General features: G+C 49.2%; 2 protein-coding genes across 2 annotated transcripts; one reads left to right on the top strand and one right to left on the bottom strand.

Moving 5' to 3' along the window:
• Positions 1 to 693: 693 nt before the first annotated feature.
• LOC127308580 (uncharacterized) lies at positions 694 to 3,700 on the bottom strand. Its single transcript, XM_051339441.2, has 7 exons — positions 3,480 to 3,700; positions 3,184 to 3,359; positions 3,040 to 3,095; positions 2,824 to 2,938; positions 2,096 to 2,218; positions 1,209 to 1,380; positions 694 to 1,125 (listed from the first exon to the last, which is right to left on the bottom strand). The coding sequence occupies exons 1-7, from the start codon at positions 3,567 to 3,569 to the stop codon at positions 940 to 942; spliced, it is 918 nt and encodes a 305-aa protein (XP_051195401.1). The 5' UTR covers positions 3,570 to 3,700; the 3' UTR covers positions 694 to 939.
• An 11,591-nt stretch (positions 3,701 to 15,291) lies between these two features.
• On the top strand, positions 15,292 to 16,329 carry LOC127308582 (uncharacterized). The gene has a single exon (XM_051339443.1). The coding sequence runs from the start codon at positions 15,307 to 15,309 to the stop codon at positions 15,901 to 15,903; it is 597 nt and encodes a 198-aa protein (XP_051195403.1). The 5' UTR covers positions 15,292 to 15,306; the 3' UTR covers positions 15,904 to 16,329.
• The last annotated feature ends 726 nt before the right edge of the window (positions 16,330 to 17,055 follow it).

Genomic DNA, 17,055 nt, shown 5'->3' with positions numbered 1-17,055 from the left:
AGAGATAGCCGCAGCAGAAGAACGCCGCTGCTTGGGAGCTGCTGCCTGGATCACAGACTTAAAAGATCCACCGGACCACCACCTGCAGACGCTGGCAACAACGCAGCCAACCGCACCCTCTCCCTCACCACCAAGGCCGGCCAAGAGGAGAAGAGGAGGAGCGTCACCACGAAGAAGGTGGTTGCGCTTATTGAAACATGGGCTCACCATTAGAGGAAACACCGACTCCTTCCTCCATGGAAGCTTGTCGGGGAGCTCTTCAGCTGTTCTGCGCCGCGCAAATGCGTCGTGCAGATGCCGAAGACCCCCACTGCTTAACAACTGGAGCTGTCCTGCCCTTCTCCTTCTCCTCGCCTCCACGGCCGGCCAGAAGGAGAAGACACATCAAGAAAGGAGCAAAGATCGCTAGACGGCGACCCTTGACCTTACTGATGGAGATAGCTGCGACGGTGCGCAAACCAGCAGCTCGTCGGAGAGAAGCCACCACAAGTTGCACAAGATCTTGTCTGCCAGACAGTGCATAAAGCCCAAACCTACGACTATACAGACTACGGCGGTTGGCACGGAGCCTCGGCCACTCTCCAGCGCCAACGCCGCCGGAGAGGGCCTTGGCCCAGCCAGAAACGGCGGAGAACCCGCTCAGGTACTGTAGCAAGGTGAGAGAGGGGGAGGGGGAAAATGAGAGCCTTCACGTTGTGACAATCTGAAGCTCGCATCTTCTGTACATTACAGAGCTACAATGCATCTGAAATATAACAATTTGTCAAATAGGAAAACAGAGGCAGCTCTGTACAAAAGGACTTGCATCTTCTGTACACTACAGAGCTACACTGATGACTTTCTTGGGGCTGGCTGGTACAACACTTACCTCACGACATGTCAATAGTCAATACACCATTTTGCTGTCAAACTTTAGGAACTGGTAAACCTTATGTGGCATCAACTGAGGAGATGATGCACCCACTGCTCGAGAATCGCCGGTGAGCCATACCAGGGCCTCGCTTCATTATCAGAACCTACAGGAGAATGGTACACGCCATCGAAGCTTATATTTAGAGCGCCCTCCAGATGTGCAGACATTTCGGGGACAACACCGTCTCCCCACACGTCAGCGCGCCCACAAACCTAGTTGAGAGGACACTTTTGTTCAGGATCGAATGGCGAATATTTCACAGCATGGTATTGCTGGAGTGCGGAGTGCAAGTCACCTGTTTGTAGCCTTGTCCAACGAAGCGAGCTCGCAAGGTGGGGCCCGATTGAGCGGATTTGTCTTCGGCACTGATCATGACTGCTTCAGCACCGTCTGATGGTGCATCCACTGCAACAATCTCATTTGTAGTAGCAGTGGAGTTTCCAGTTAGAGGAACGCCCTGAATGTACCTGCCAAGAGTGAAGGTGGTGTGATGAATCAATGTCTTGTTGGATAACTACTTTAGAATAGTCTGTACAGATAACTTGATCCAGAGTGGATGCAAAGAACAAGGTGAATTACTCTGTAACTACACAGGTTTCGAGCATCATGCAATGTGCTTCTAACCTGAAGTATCTGCTAAACTATGTCTTTCTGTAGGAAAAAGTGAGTTTCTAATAAGATTAGAAAAATCAAAGTAAGCACAAGGTGTATTTTCTTCTAGAAATAAAAATTTGTGGTTTACAAGACTCATTTCAGGAAGAATGCTCACAATTAAGCCAGCCCACGAAGATAACATGTACTTCCTCTGTTCGCTAATATAAGATGTTTTGGCAAGCTAAATTAGCTTGCCATTTAGCTTGCCAAAATGTCTTATATTAGGGAACAGAGGAAGTACCATTTATGCTCCAGTCTAGTGAAAGCAACATTAATAAAATAAAACAAAAATTGTCCTCCCAGAAAAATGACAAAACATATTTCTGTCACACTCTTTCCCGTTGCAAAACTTGCATAAGATAGCACTGCACTGCACTGCACATGTAATCAATTAAGCGCAAACCTCAACAAAGTCATGAGATGTTTCGGTGGAGATAAAATGTACTCCATAAACCTCAGCACAACTCTATGATATGTATATATGATCCGCATGTGATTACTTAAGCAGAACCTGAAACCGTAAGTTACCTTCCAGCGATGCACACGTATCGTAGTTCTGGCGTGTAAACCGCAGGAGCGCAATTCTTCTCGACGTAGTCCAGTAGCCCTCTAGTTTGGTCAATAACGCCAGAGATACCTTTCGGAGGTGGCCTGGCAATTAGAAAAAAACAATGGGAATCAGGTCAGAGAATATTATGTTCTGGATTACATTTTGAATTAAACATATGTAGATAGTTACTTGTGTGGATGGATCTACCTGTAAGAGAACTATAATAGGATGGGTTTAAGGGATTTTTCAGATGGATATGTATTATGCCCAATCCCTTTGGATTTGGATCGACAGGAAATTTAATTAAAATCATTCCCAATTTAAAGGGAACAGGATAAAATTTCCTACATTCCTAAATAAGGCCTAAGCATATCTTCTAAACACGAGGATACAAAATCCACATGCAAATCTGGAGCATATTGTGCAGCTAACGGGCGTATCCCCAACATAAGCTTGCACATTTAGGATTCTACTAGGAAAAAATTATAAATGCATTGTAACAAAGTCTCAAGTCCATATTCCTCCATCTCACAATCCATATCTGTATGGTTAGAGGCCCATAAATGTCCACAAGAATTGTCAAACGAAAACTACAAGCCATTAACCACACATGAATGTTTGAGTTAGAAGAAGGGGATAAACTTCACCACCAGACTACTAAATCAATCAAGGAGTAATTAAGCAACGATCAGATGAGAAACCGTACAGGAGGGGACTGCCAAGGGTGAGCAGTAGACTTATGTCAGAAGTCCCGAATTCCTCCATGTATACGCGCGCAAGCCAGCCCCCAGCGGAATGCCCTATCAATGACAACTTCCCATCTGCAAGCATTGAACAGTTCCGATTCAGGATGAATGGTCTTAATTTCAGAGCATGGTTCGTTTTATTCCATTGTTTTCTGCACATATTCTCGTCTACGAACCTGGAGGGCACAGCTCCTTGGCCTCGGACACGGCTTCCTCCACCCGTTCCAGGTACCTGCAGCGCGCGAAGGCAGGCAAACGAGGTGTTAGAGCGAAGCAGGCGTTGCGTTCGACGGAATGCCTCGGAGAGTAAGCTTGTTTACCAGTCGAGGACGGGGCGCGGGCGGAGTGTGCCCCGCCAGTAGCTGGGGTCGGCGAGCCCGGCGGCGTTGCGGAGCCAGTCGGGGCGCGACACCCGGGCCACGACGGACGGCACGCCGTGGCCGTCCCGCAGCGCCGCGGCCAGGCGCGCGTAGTCGGCCGTGTTGTTCCCGAGACCCTGCGCGCCACTACGACAGACCGCCGCGCGTCACACACAGAAGCACTGGGACGAAGGAGAGAGAGAAAGAAAATATAGGCCGTGGGCGGGCGGCGAGGGGAGAGGGAAGGGGACATTAACTGGGAGGATGACGGCCGGGCGGCGCGGCGCGGTGGCGGCGGCGTCGGAGGGCGCGGCGCGGAGGCGCGCGGGCGGGAGGAGGGAGAGCATGGCCGGGGCGTGGACGGTGGTGGTGGCCTCGCCGTGGCGTGGCGCGGCGTGCGCCTCTCCAACTCCAAGCCAACTCTATCTGCCGCGGCGGGGTGTGCGTCTGTCTGTGACTAGCGCGCACTGGCACTGTCGCTCTGAGCTGAGCAAGTTTGGTAGACTGCCCAAGCCAATTCAAATGGGCCGTGAGTCCGTGACTGGTAACCGGAGAGAGCTGCGATTCCCGTGGCCGTAGGGTCTGTACTGCACGCACAAGCCCATCTGGCGCTAGGAATTTCTCAAAACAAAAAAAATCTGGCGCTGGGAATTCTCAAAAAATAAACTGTCTCAAGCGAATGCTGGGAACCGAACAATCAAAATTTAATTTTAAATAGCTCCTCCGATTCATATTATGGATGAATTAAAATGTATCTAGAGACATCAATATTATGAGTAAGGTACCTCTAGCGAAGACAGTGTCACACAAGCTAGAAGTCTCCTGTGTATGTTTCCACGGTCACCTACGAGGTGTATCCCCAAAGATCCTTTATACATTTCTCGAGTTTGCTAAGTCGGTCAGGGCATCTCCAACCGCGCGATCCAAACGGACGCGCTGGGCCGTCCGTTTTGTGTCATTTTGGTGACCGAGCGGACACGCGGACAGCGGCCCGCGTTCGCGTATCCGTTTGGGTCGCACGCTGCGCCCAACGCGCGGACGCAGCGCATAATCGAGGAAATAGAAAAAGTAAAGTAAAAATACAAATTTAAACAAAATTTGATTAAACATATGCCCTATTTTGGGCAAATTTGTACATAGCCCTATTTTGGGCAAATAACTAACAAAAGAAGCCCTCTATATGGGCTTTAAAATTTAAACTAAAAACCCTCTATTAGGGTTTGGTCGACGGCGCGGTGGTCGCCGGTGCGCCGCCTAGCCCCTGTGGGCGTCGTCGACGATGTCCCCGGGCGGCGAGGCACTGTTGTGGCTCGACCGCGCCGGGGACTCCGGCCACGGAGACCACAGGGCCTCCTCCCAGGCCGAGTGGGGGTCCGGAGCCACCCGAGGAAGCGGCGGCGCACGAAGCATCGCCTCCTCCCTGAGGCGCTGCTCCCTCTCCTGCCAAGCGTGGCGCCTGGCCTTCTGGCACCGCTCCTCCTCGGCGCGGCGCTTGGCCTCCTCCCGCCGCGCCGCTTCCTCCTCCTGTCGCGTCTGCCGGGCCTGGGCGTACAGCTCCCAGGCCTCGGCTTCCTCGACCTCCCGCTGGGCCGCTTCCTCCATCTCGGAGGTGCGAATGGCCGCATGGAGGTGCGGCCATTTTGCGTCCTCCTCCACCGCCGAGATGAGCAGCGCGGCACGGAGTTCAGGGTCCTCCTCCGAGGACTCGGGCTTGGGCTCGAGCAGCGGCGGCCTCTCCGATGTGGAGGCTGCCTCGGTTTCCTCCCGATGGCCGCATCGCCGGCAGACGATGGTGGTTGCTGCTCGCCTCGTCGTCGTTCGCGCCGGCGGACGATGGCGGCGGTTTCGCTCGGGGAGTGGAGTGGGGACTGGAGTGGAGGGACAGATCCCCTCCAGTCCCCATTTAATAGCCTCCCCGGTCACCGACAGGTGGGCCCAAGGGAGACGAGGCGACAAGCGCCCGGATGCGAGCGGACGCCGCGTGCCATCCGCGTCCACGCAAACCTAGCCCAGATTTGGGCCGGGTTTGCGTCGTTCCGGACGCCGCGGCCGTCCGCTTTTGCGGTGCGTCCCCGCGTTGGGCCGCTTTTTTGTCCGGCTCGACCCATCCGGACGCGCGGGCGCAGGATGGGTTGCCCCGTTGGAGATGCCCTCATTGAGGTCATGATCGGCCTTACCCTTTTCAAGGGCTTCATTTTCCATCCTTTCTCTAATCTCTTTGATCGTATATTGCCCAGTCTCATCCTCATCATCAGATGAAACTATCTCGCTCTTTAGACATGGTAAAACCCTTCAATAGAGCCCTTACTCTGCTACCAATTGAAAGGATAGTGATGGTAAACTAAGAGAGGGTGAATAAGTTCTACACACACACAAAAAGCTTTTGCAATTTTAGGTTTTGCAAAATTGTAAGTGTGCCTGATGCAAACTACATGACGCAACCTAGATATGATGATACAAGGTACTTCAAGCACAAAGGCTATCACAAAGGTAAACGACATAAGGAAAGAGAACGGTTAGCAATAACCGAAACACGTGGATACGAAGATGTATTCTTGTGTTCCCTTTCTTGAGAGGAAGTTACGTCACTTTGGATATGTGTTGGATCCCACGAAGGATTTTCCAACACCAGAAAGGCTCGCCTCTTCTCTGGAGCCTATCCTATGAAGCAATAGCTCACTCGTTCCTGGTAGACTTTATGGTAGTCTCGAAACTCTCACAAACTTCTTTACGGGGAAAATCCACAACTTGGATGCTTTCGGGTGACCCTAACCGTCTAGGGTTTCCCATAAATCCAAGAGTAACAACCTTGCTCGATGAACTCAAGGGGAAATGATGTTTGGGTTAGTGGGATCGTAGATCAGGACCACCTCTTACTTTCTACAATAGAGATTTGGCATTAGTTGGGTAGAATGGGAGATCCTCAAGAAATGGTATTTCAACAATGGTGTGTGTGAGAGAGAGCACAAAGATATGAGCAAACCGGCAGACCGGAACCCACGCCCATTTGGCTACCAGTGCACAAGACTTGACCGGTTTTAAACCAGTACGCTGGCTCCCTCGCCGGTTCCAATCCGGCACGCCGGAACCATTTTTGTGTATGCCGAAATCGTTCTCTGATATGCCATTCGACATATAACGGAAAAATCCAACGACCGCCGACTAAGTCTGACGGGGAGCCTAGCACGCCGGTTGCTACACCGGGTTCTCAGAGAACCCCTCAGACTGCATATTTGCCAATAACTAAACTCACCCAAAAAAAAGTGTGATGGATGTATATGGTGGTAGGATGTGTGTATGGTTTTGGCAACATCCCAACAAGCTCATTGAGGCCACCCCTCTTAATAGTGGTCTTTTCTACTGAATCAAATCTAAATCAAGAGAAAGATAATAAAACCAAAACACCGACACTTCTCTAGTATAGCAAATAAGGAATTACTCACCACCTTCCAACAACACTTATAGACTAAAACCTGCGTAGATACTCATAGGTAACATAAGTCCACACTTTAGCTATGGTATTATTACTAACGAAAATAAAGGTTAAAGGTAAAATAACCTTACAATAGCCACGGCTGAGGATGGTGGAGGGTAGCAAGAAAAATTAGGGTTGTGGGTTGTGTGCTGACGGCGAAGAAGTTGCGGCATCTCGCCGAACTTAGAGGGATGGTGGGACGGCGGTGGACCGGCGGAGGAGGACCTTGGGGCAGGTCATGCCACAACGCGTTGCGGCAGCGCGTCAGGCGCCAGCGGTGGGTGGGGAGGCCGGTGGTTGGTTAGTGGTTGCAGGGCATGAGAAGAGACGAAGACCACGTCGAGCGAGAGCTAGCTTGGTCTTCGGTCACCCGAGACCTAGGCGTGTCCTAAAAGATACTGTAAGAGCATCTCCAGTCGCGTCCCCCGAAGCGTCCCCCAAACCGCGCCGGATCGAGCGTTCAGGGGACGTGTTTTGTTCGTGACTCGTTTGGGGGACGTCGCTTCTCTGCCGCGTCCCCCAAACGCCCCCCCAACATTAAAAAACCTTTTTGTGTTTTTTGTATTTTTATTTCAATAAAGAGAAGAAATATTTCACAAACTAATACATAATTGGGAATGTGGTTTACATGAAGATATAGTTTGTAACATGGTTTTCCACAAACTAATACAAAGTTTGAACCATGGTTGATACAAATATAAAAAATTGCAAAAAAATTAAACCTAACTAGGCCGGACATCAAAGGTTTCGTGTGTTCGCTGCCAAGAAAGAACACTCGAGGGCACACCCAGTCACCCAGACTGGAAAATCCAGCTGGTGAGGGTGCCCCTGTTGGTTCTTCCGAGGACGAACATCTAGAAACCTTCGTCCATTTTTTCGCTGCGGAGGAATAACACTCTTCAGTCGTCGTCCTCCTCGGCGATGTCGCCGTGGTAGTTCCGGCGGCAACGCGTCTCGTCGAACACCTTGACGCTCACGCCCATGTCGCCGAAGTATGAGAACACGAGCATGAAGCCGGCTTCGAGGCGGTGGTAGCGCGCGAACTTCTCCTAGCCGATGTGGAGGTACATTGTAATGTCCCAAGTTTAGAGACGATCGAGTGGTAGATTTTAGAAAGGGATGTGCATTGCATCGTAAATTCTGGGGAAATTCCACGCTTTTAAAAGAAAACTACATCGAAGGGGGACAAGTTTCTCTCTCGACACCTTACAGGGTTAGGGTTTCGAGAGTGCGATAAACTCTCACCTCACTTAGCTCAATTAGGGTTTTGAGAAGAGGGGAGAGTTAGTGCATCATAACTTTAAGTTGCATGATTGAATTCAAACAAATTGCGTTTGAATTTCAAACTTAAACATCACATGATTATTTCATAATTCAAATTGAAATGATTCATTAAGCAAATATAAATAATCAAGTATATAATTAATACACCATATAATTAAAGCTCATTAGAGAAACATTGAGCTTTATTGATCAACACACATGATACATTGTCATTTACAATATTCATAATTGAATTATGAAATATTACAACACATTACAAGAATTGAATAATGGAAAAAGAAAAAGAAAGCAAATTACAAGTAAATGTTCTATCCTAAACTACATAAGATGATCATCATGGAAATCTTGCTCAAGATGATCTTGATCTTCATCTTGATCATCACATTGTTCCCTGCACACACACAAAGACCAAACAAAGAGTTATGCCAAGTGGCATTGCCACTTGGCAGGTTAGCTAAAAATGTGAAAATGGAAGGATAACATCAAACATGTCGAGCTGATCCACTCACTGGACCAAGTACCAACCAGCAAGCACACAAGCTGCTCACACAGCCTTGGTGCATGCCCAACAGCAAGCCATGGTGTTTGCATGCATAACAGCACACCTACACGGCCAGGGAGTCACCAAAATGGTGCCAGGCCTTGTTGTCAACCAGAGAAGCAAGGGCAAGGCATATATAAGCTTTTCACACCCAAACCCTAATCATTCCATCGACAAGGAGCATCAGGGTAAGAACAGCAAGAACACATCAAGAACAACAAGAACAGGCGAACAGCTAGAGCTGCTCCACCTATTCCAGCAAACCACAGAAATTAACCAAGCAGCACTAGCTTGCAAGGAGGAGCAGGGAAAGCACAAGCACATCATAGAAGCAATCCTCTACACCAACCACTAATTCTAGGAGCTGGAGTGAGGTATACCAAATTCATGAGCAAACATCAGTTTTGCTCATAACACAAGCATGTGCATAACACATACACAAGCCAGAGGGTATGATTACCCTATGTGCATCATCATTTGGTGTAAACCATTTGATGCTGGCAAAAAGGGGTTTAAGCCAGAAGAAATTAATCCTAGGGAAGAATTGGTCAAGCCAAGTGTATCATCACTAAGGCAAACCAAAGAATCCAGCAAGGATTGATCCACAACTAGCCTAGCCCAACTCACCTAGCACTAAATGATTCACTAAACCATCAGACAAATAGAAAAATTGTGTCTATTTTTGTTTGTCAACATCAAAGGTCACTGGAAATCCAACAAGGAATTATCCAGTAATGCATTCACTAAGCCACAGCAAGCCAACAAGGGGGTGGGAGCTTCCTGAACAGCAAGGAGTTGCTGTTGAGGCCACCTCAACCACAAAACCAGCCAACAAAGCCACCCATCATCACCCAGAGGGTTCAGAGTGAGCTAGGGTCCCCAACAACTGGTTGGCATCCCTCTAGCTCAAGAAAATCAAAGAAAAGAATCATCACTGAATTACTTCAGTTCATCCATTTGTTCATTTGACCAAGCCAAACTAGACAGAGAATTGAAATACACAAGCAACCAGTGGTGAGACACTTGCTCATGATCCAATGGATCATCACAAGCATCAGCAGATGCTTGAGCAGGCACCAGCACACACCAGCACAAGCCTGTGTGACACACACACATCACAGATTGAGCAGCAGTGAGGCACAGTAATAGCACAACAACTTTTACAAGCAACTGATGATCACCAGATCATCAGAAGCTTGCTAAAGCATGCTAAATCAGGCTAGAATCAATTCTAGTATCACCACATGGACCAGATAATTAAATCAGCCACAGGACATGAACAAAGGTATCACAGATAATTAAGTTAAAGCATTACAATTGTATCCAGAAGCACACCATCACTGGATGGAGCTGTTTAGCCAACAACAATGCTCAATGGGGCATTTCCAGGATTTATAGCACAAAGAATAGCACATCAGGAGCACTGGCTCTTGCAAATTGCAAGGATGACACACAATCATCAAGGCAGGGGCAAGGAAATGCACACACCGGAGAGGCATGGTACACAGAGCAACAGCAGGAGCAAATGAATTAAGCATAGCATCACAGTATGCTCATGAGCAAGAGCTCATGAGTTACAACAGCAAGTTATAAAAAAGAACAACACAACACAACAGCTTGGATCCATGGCAGCAGCACAGCACAGCAACTTAGATTCATGGCAGCAGCACAGCACAGCAGCATACGTGCATCCCTAGCTAGCACAGCAGCAGAAGCGCAGCAGTATGCCAAGCCCTAGCACGGCACAGCAGCAGCATCACGGCATGGCCAGCATCTCCACAAGGGGAAGCAAGGCCAGTAGCTAGAGCTAGACAAAGAGGAGGAGGAGAGAAGGAAGAAGAACAGGGGCACTGACCTGGAGCAGAGCACCACGGTGCCACCATGGCGGCACGGCGGCACAGCCTGGCCACGGCAGCGCCAAGCCATGGCCAAGCCAGGCGTTTGCCGAGCGCAGAGGCTCCAGCGCAACCACGGTGAGGCACACGGCCACGCCACGACGCTAGGATCATCGGCAGGCGATGAATCGCCGCGAATCACCACGGCCGTGTCGCAGAGGCGTTGGGGGCGAACGGTGGCGGCGAAGAAACACAGATCGGCGCGGACAGATCGGTGCGCCGTCGTGCGGCCGTTCGTTTGCGACCAATCTCGCTGATGGGGATGGCCGGTGGCGACCGGAATAAAGCGACGACGGCGCAGGCAACCACGGCGTCGCGGGAGAGGAGAGAGCTAGGGTTTCGCGAGAGGGAAGAGGAAGGGAGCGACTGAGTCTGACTGAGCCGGTTGAGGCGGCTCGGGTTAGACTCAACCCGCTGGGCCACCCTGACAGGTGGGCCTAGGGGCATTTCAGTCCTTTCACAATTCCAACTAAAACAGAAACTTTGAAAATGCATAGAAAATGATAAATAGCTCTAAAAATAAATAAAAATATGAAAACTACTCAGGATAAAATTCTCTATCATAATAAAATATGAAAAGGAATTTTTGGAGACAAATAAGATTAAGTCCAAATTTGATGATTAAAATAATCATTTAAATCACACCATATATTTTCAATGATGAAAATAAGTCCATAAATTCTTTTGGATTTTAAAAACACCTTGACAACATTTCAAGGTAGTATTTTACCCTAAACAAAGTATCCCTAAATTGTTCTTAGTATCCACCTCTCACATGAAATGATAAGACACCGGAAGGGGGGAACAAACCCTAAAAATGGAATCATGCATAAATGCTTCTTTAACCATTGCCCTTATCGGACAATGATGCTATTTTTCAGCAACAGAGGACAAGGGTCAGTCCACACCATCCAACTGCAACACTTTGCAGTGTTCAGGCAAGTTCATCACTTGCTCATGTCATTTGAGTATTTTTACCAAATTACTTGCAAAGTGCTATGTTTATCACTATTGCATCAAAAGCAAAACCACTATTTTCATAACTATGAATATGACTAAGTGGTGGGCAATGGAACCATGGATTATGTTGATATGGTGGAGGTTCCATTGCAAGGGTTTATATCCATCTAGGATTAAACAACAAATGGCGTCTAGTGATTCTTGTGCCGTAAAACTCGTGTTAACCATAAGATCTGAAATGGGACGGACTAGTCAATTGTATTTCCACCTCTTGTACATCAACGGATGCGCTTACCATAGCAGTTGTATCTTGCGGAGCAACTTGAGGGTGGGGATCCCACTCTAATTCCCCACGGTTATGATGTGCATACCGTAGCAGTTGCGGCTTGCGGAACAACTTGAGGGTGGGGATCCCACTCTAAGTCCCCACGGTATTGCGGTCTATGAGGGGTTGCATCTACCGGCGAAGGAGTTTGGTTCGATCCCAGATTGTTGTCGTGGTCGGGGGCCATCCTTAATTGGTATAAGTACACCGGCGAAGACCCAGGGTCGGGGATGCAACAAAGGGTGGGTGTGCGAGGTAGCGGAGAAATATAATTGGCTATGACCTTATACCGGGCCTCACACCGAAGGAAGTGTGGACGGGAAAGCTGCCCGGTTGGCACCAAGGATAAGATCTCTTATGGGTAAAGCAACACACCTCTGCAGAGTGTAATGAATCGTGACCTGTCACTCCCTGTTCCGGGATTTGGAACTGCGAACGCTGCCGGAAAGGCGCTCCATGAAGTTCTAGTAAACCGATGAAGGCTGACGGACATAGTTCTTCTGAATAAAAGCAACCTCTTGAAGAAATGTTTATCAAAACCTGCATTGGTATTAGACTTTCTGGTCTGATATCGTAGCTAGTGCATTAAACACCTCTTTTCTATAATGAACTTGTTGAGTACGCTCGTACTCATACCACTCTTAAATCCCCTGCTTAGATTGTCTGAATCGACTAGAGGAGGACAACGATAACCCTGAAGGAGCCGAAGTCATCGGCTATGAAGAACCAGACCTCTCAGGAGGTATCGAAGGAGTAGACTACCTCATAGTCTACGGAACCGGGGAGGGTTCCGGAGGAGAGCAAGCTTAGACCTACCGAGTACTAGTAGTACCCGAGCAGTACGAACTCTTAGTACTTAACTGCTCGAGGAGAATAAAATGTATAACTTAGTAAGAATCTTATATTGTAAGTTGAGTCGGGTTCGCCTCGAACCCAGGAGTATTCCTCTTAGGACCCAAGAGGAGCTCCGAGATGATATGTACATGTTGCTTGTAATAATAAATGAATGAGTTATGGACCTGCTATGTTCTGTTGTACTACTCTGAGGGATGTAATATTTGCGGATTGGTACTTCGTGAATGTTATATCAACGACTGACATACTACAACATGCAGTGGTATGCAGGGTCACCACATACATCTTGCTGCGCGAGTCATAGATCACGTCGACGATCCACCGGCAGCAGTGGCAGCCATCCTCGCGCATATGCAGCGAGCCCGGGCGCTCGTCGGCGGCGCTGATACGTCCAATTTGCATCGCTATTTTATATCATAATTTGCTGTTATTCATTGATATATTTCATATTGGGACACAATACTTATGTTATTTCATCTATTTTGCATGTTTCATCATTATTGGAGGATCGAACACCGGAGCCATATTCTGCTGGAAAAAGCACCGTCAGAACGCAATATTTCGGAAGATCAACTCTGGAAGGAAATTATACCAAAAATCCTATTTTTCAAGATGACGGAGGAAGCCAGAAGGAGGAGCCAGGGTGGGCCCACACCCTAGGGCGGCGCGGCCCAGGCCCTGGCCGCGCCGGCCTATGGTCTGGGGGGCCCACGACCCTTTTCGCCTCCTTTTCTTCGCCAAACCCTTCGTCCCGAAGACCTAAGCCACAGAGGGTACCTCGCGAAGAGTTACCGCCGCCTCTGCGGGGCGGAGAACACCAGAGAGAAAAGAGCTCTCCGGCGGGCAGGAATCCGCCGGGGAAATTCCCTCCGGGAGGGGGAAATCGACGCCATCGACACCGTCATCGAGCTGGACATCATCGCCATCACCATCATCATCATCTCCACCATCATCACCGCCGTCATCACCGCTGGACACCGCCACCGCCGTAGCAATTTGGGTTTGATCTTGATTGTTTGATAGGGGAAACTCTCCCGGTATCGATTCCTACTTGTTGTTGATGCTATTGAGTGAAACCATTGAACCAAGTTTATGTTCAGATTGTTATTCATCATCATATCACCTCTGATCATGTTCCGTATGATGTCTCGTGAGTAGTTCGTTTAGTTCTTGAGGACATGGGTGAAGTCTAAATGTTAGTAGTGAACTATGGTTGAGTAATATTCAATGGTGTGATATTTAAGTTGTGGTGTTATTCTTCTAGTGGTGTCATGTGAACGTCGACTACATGACACTTCACCATTTATGGGCCTAGGGGAATGCATCTTGTATTCGTTTGCCAATTGCGGGGTTGCCGGAGTGACAGAAACCTAAACCCCCGTTGGTATATCGATGCAGGAGGGATCGCAGGATCTCAGAGTTTAAGGCTGTGGTTAGATTTAATTCTTAATTACTTTCTTGTAGTTGCGGATGCTTGCAAGGGGTATAATCACAAGTATGTATTAGTCCTAGGAAGGGCGGTACATTAGCATAGGTTCACCCACACAACACTTATCACAACAATGAAGATTATTTAGCCGTATGTAGCGAAAGCACTAGACTAAAATCCCGTATGTCCTCGAGAACGTTTGGTCATTATAAGTAAACAAACCGGCTTGTCCTTTGTGCTAAAAAGGATTGGGCCACTCGCTGCAATTATTACTCTCGCACTTTACATACTCGTACTTTATTCAACTGTTACATCAAACCCCCCTGAATACTTGTCTGTGAGCATTTACAGTGAATCCTTCATCGAAACTGCTTGTCAACACCTTCTGCTCCTCGTTGGGATCGACATTCTTACTTATCGAAGATACTACGATACACCCCCTATACTTGTGGGTCATCAGCGCAAAGTCGGCGAAGTCGTCCGACAACCTCTGGATGCCGTGTGGGTCGCCCTTGATGACGACGATGAACTCGAACAGCACAGGCCCTTCCTCGTCCTGCCTGTTCGACGATGAGGACGACGACAACGTCGCAGGTGACGGCGAGCGTGCAGCTCTGCCGCGGCCGCGGCCACGACCACGACCACGGCCGCGAGCTTGGCCTCCGCCTCTACCAGCCATGGACTCTTGAGATGGTGGCGGGTAGGGTTGGGGAGAGAGGCGCTAGGATTTGTGTGTGAGACTGACGATGAGAAGCGGCCCTTTTTTATAGGCCGAAGGGAGGCGGGGGAGCGGTGGCGCTCATTAACGCCGGCATGCAGAGCTAGGCGGCGACGAGACGCTTCGCTGCGCCTCTGCGGGAACTGCACCGTCGCTGCTCGTTAATAACTTCCTTCGTGAGGTAGGCGACGGTTAGGTTAAAATTCAATTGTGCCGCTGACTCCCCGCCTCGCTTTTCAGTGCGTCCGGTGTCCCCGGTGCGTCCTCTGTGGGGTGAGGATGGGCCCGGAGCGCCGGACAGCGTATCTGGTGCACCGGACAAAAAACGGCTTTGGAGAACGTCGCTGGGAATGTTTTCTGATTTGGTGCACCCTAAATCGTTTTGGGAACGTTTTAGGGACGTGACTGGAGATACTCTAATACTCCGGATTGATCAAAACGATGGAGTATTTTCTTTTTCGAAAAAACAATCAAGGCGATCTTGACGGTTTAATTCGACTCCTCTTTCTACCAGGCAAACACCGGCGAGTTGCCGAGTCTGCCCCGCACCGATCCGCCGCGAATCCACAACCTTCACCAGTTCACCTCACCCCGTTTCCTCCATGTTCCCGAGAGCCAAATCTCGCTCACCTCACCCGTCACCACCACTCATTGCTTGGTGCGCATGCCGCCGCTTCCCGTCCTCACGTCCAGGTACACCGAACCTGGACGCCTTCCCGGCCCTCCCACACGCCCATAAATATCCCTGCTTCTACCCAGCAACCACTCAAGCAATCCCGACTCTCCTGTCTGCTCCACAGCTCCAGCTAGTACCACAGCTCCACTTGACTCTTCGATCTATTCCCGCCTTCTCAAGCGAGCTCTCCGTGCTCCGATCTCGATCCATGGCGCCGTCCATTGCCATCGCTGCTCCGGCCTCGGGCACCTGGAAGAGCAGCAAGAAGCTCGGCGTTGCCGCGGCGCCGGCGGCGGAGAGCGTCACCGCGCAGGCCGAGGCTCTGCGGCGGCGGAACGCCGAGCTGGAGCTCGAGCTGGCGGCGCTGCGCGCGGAGCTCGAGGCCGCGCGGCTGCGCGCCCAGGCGGCGGAGGAGGCCGAGGAGCGGCTCTGCGCGCAGCTCGGCGAGGCGGAGTGCGAGGCCGTCGAGCTCGCGCGGGAGCTCGTAGCTGCTCGGGGCGCCGCAACCTACTCCGGCAGATAGTGCTTGGCCGGAGGCAGAGAGCCACACGCGCGCCAGCGCGTCGGCCGAGCCGAGGTTGTCAATGACTTTTTGACGACGGCGAGACGCAGACGTGGCTCGCTGTGGACACACACTGTAGCGACTGTACTAGTACAACGGTAGATTCGTGACAAATGTAATACGGAGAACATACGACGCGAGGATTAATTTGGTTTCTGAACCGAGCACCTGTACTGTACAGTGTACACTAGTAAGAGCATGTTCAGCCCAGACCAGGATGTCACCGATGGGGAACGTTGTTTTTTACCAGCAGCGGTACTAGAAGAGTTTGTTTTGTACTCCTCCGCAAAAGAAGATTGTCTCAAATTTTTCAAGATTCAAATATATTTATATACTAAGTTGTATTTAAATACATTTGAATTTATATAATATAAGATACTTTTTTTATGTACTTTGGGTTTCATTGATGGTGTATCTCGGTGTGCTTCTGTTTCATCATAATTGTACTTCGACATACTTTAAGTTTCACTACTACGAGTAATTGTGTTTCACTATCTATGGTTGTATTTTTAGTGTACTTCTGTTTTAACTCAATTTGTACTGTATACTTCCGTGTATTTTAAACATACTTATACTTTATACTTTTATTTTAGGGCATCTCCAGCGGAACCAACCAAACATGTCTATTCAGCCCGCTGAGGGCATCTCCAACCGGCTGACCCAAACGGACGTGCTGGCTGTCCGTTTTGGGCCGTTTGGGTGGCCGAGCGGACGTGCGGACGCGCGCGTCCGTTTGGGTCGCGCCCTGCGCCCAACGCGGCAGGTTTGGGTCGCGGCCTCGTACAGTACTTTTTCTTGTAAATCCACTATAAAAACACAAAATAAATTGTAAAAAATATATATAATAGTTCAAATGCTCAAAATTTATTACACATTACATTGTCCATGTAATCAAGGATAAAGTATTATTCAAAAAAAATGAAAAAACAATACAAATGATCTAGGCTTCCGGATTTCCTTCATCATTGTTGTTTGCAGCATTGTTGCCTACATCTTGCCGCGCACGTGCTCGATCAAATCTGCTGCACTGGTTGTGTCTGACTAGATCTCGAATTTCATGGTGTGCATGAAGAATTTCCTGGAATGATACCGGGCCACCTTGAGGAGTAACCA

Source organism: Lolium perenne, chromosome 6, assembly GCF_019359855.2.
Source record: "Lolium perenne isolate Kyuss_39 chromosome 6, Kyuss_2.0, whole genome shotgun sequence".
In the NCBI taxonomy this organism is placed as follows: Eukaryota; Viridiplantae; Streptophyta; class Magnoliopsida; order Poales; family Poaceae; genus Lolium; species Lolium perenne.
The sequence above is the reverse complement of the archived record's forward strand: the minus strand, read 5'-3'. Positions and strand labels throughout refer to the sequence as shown.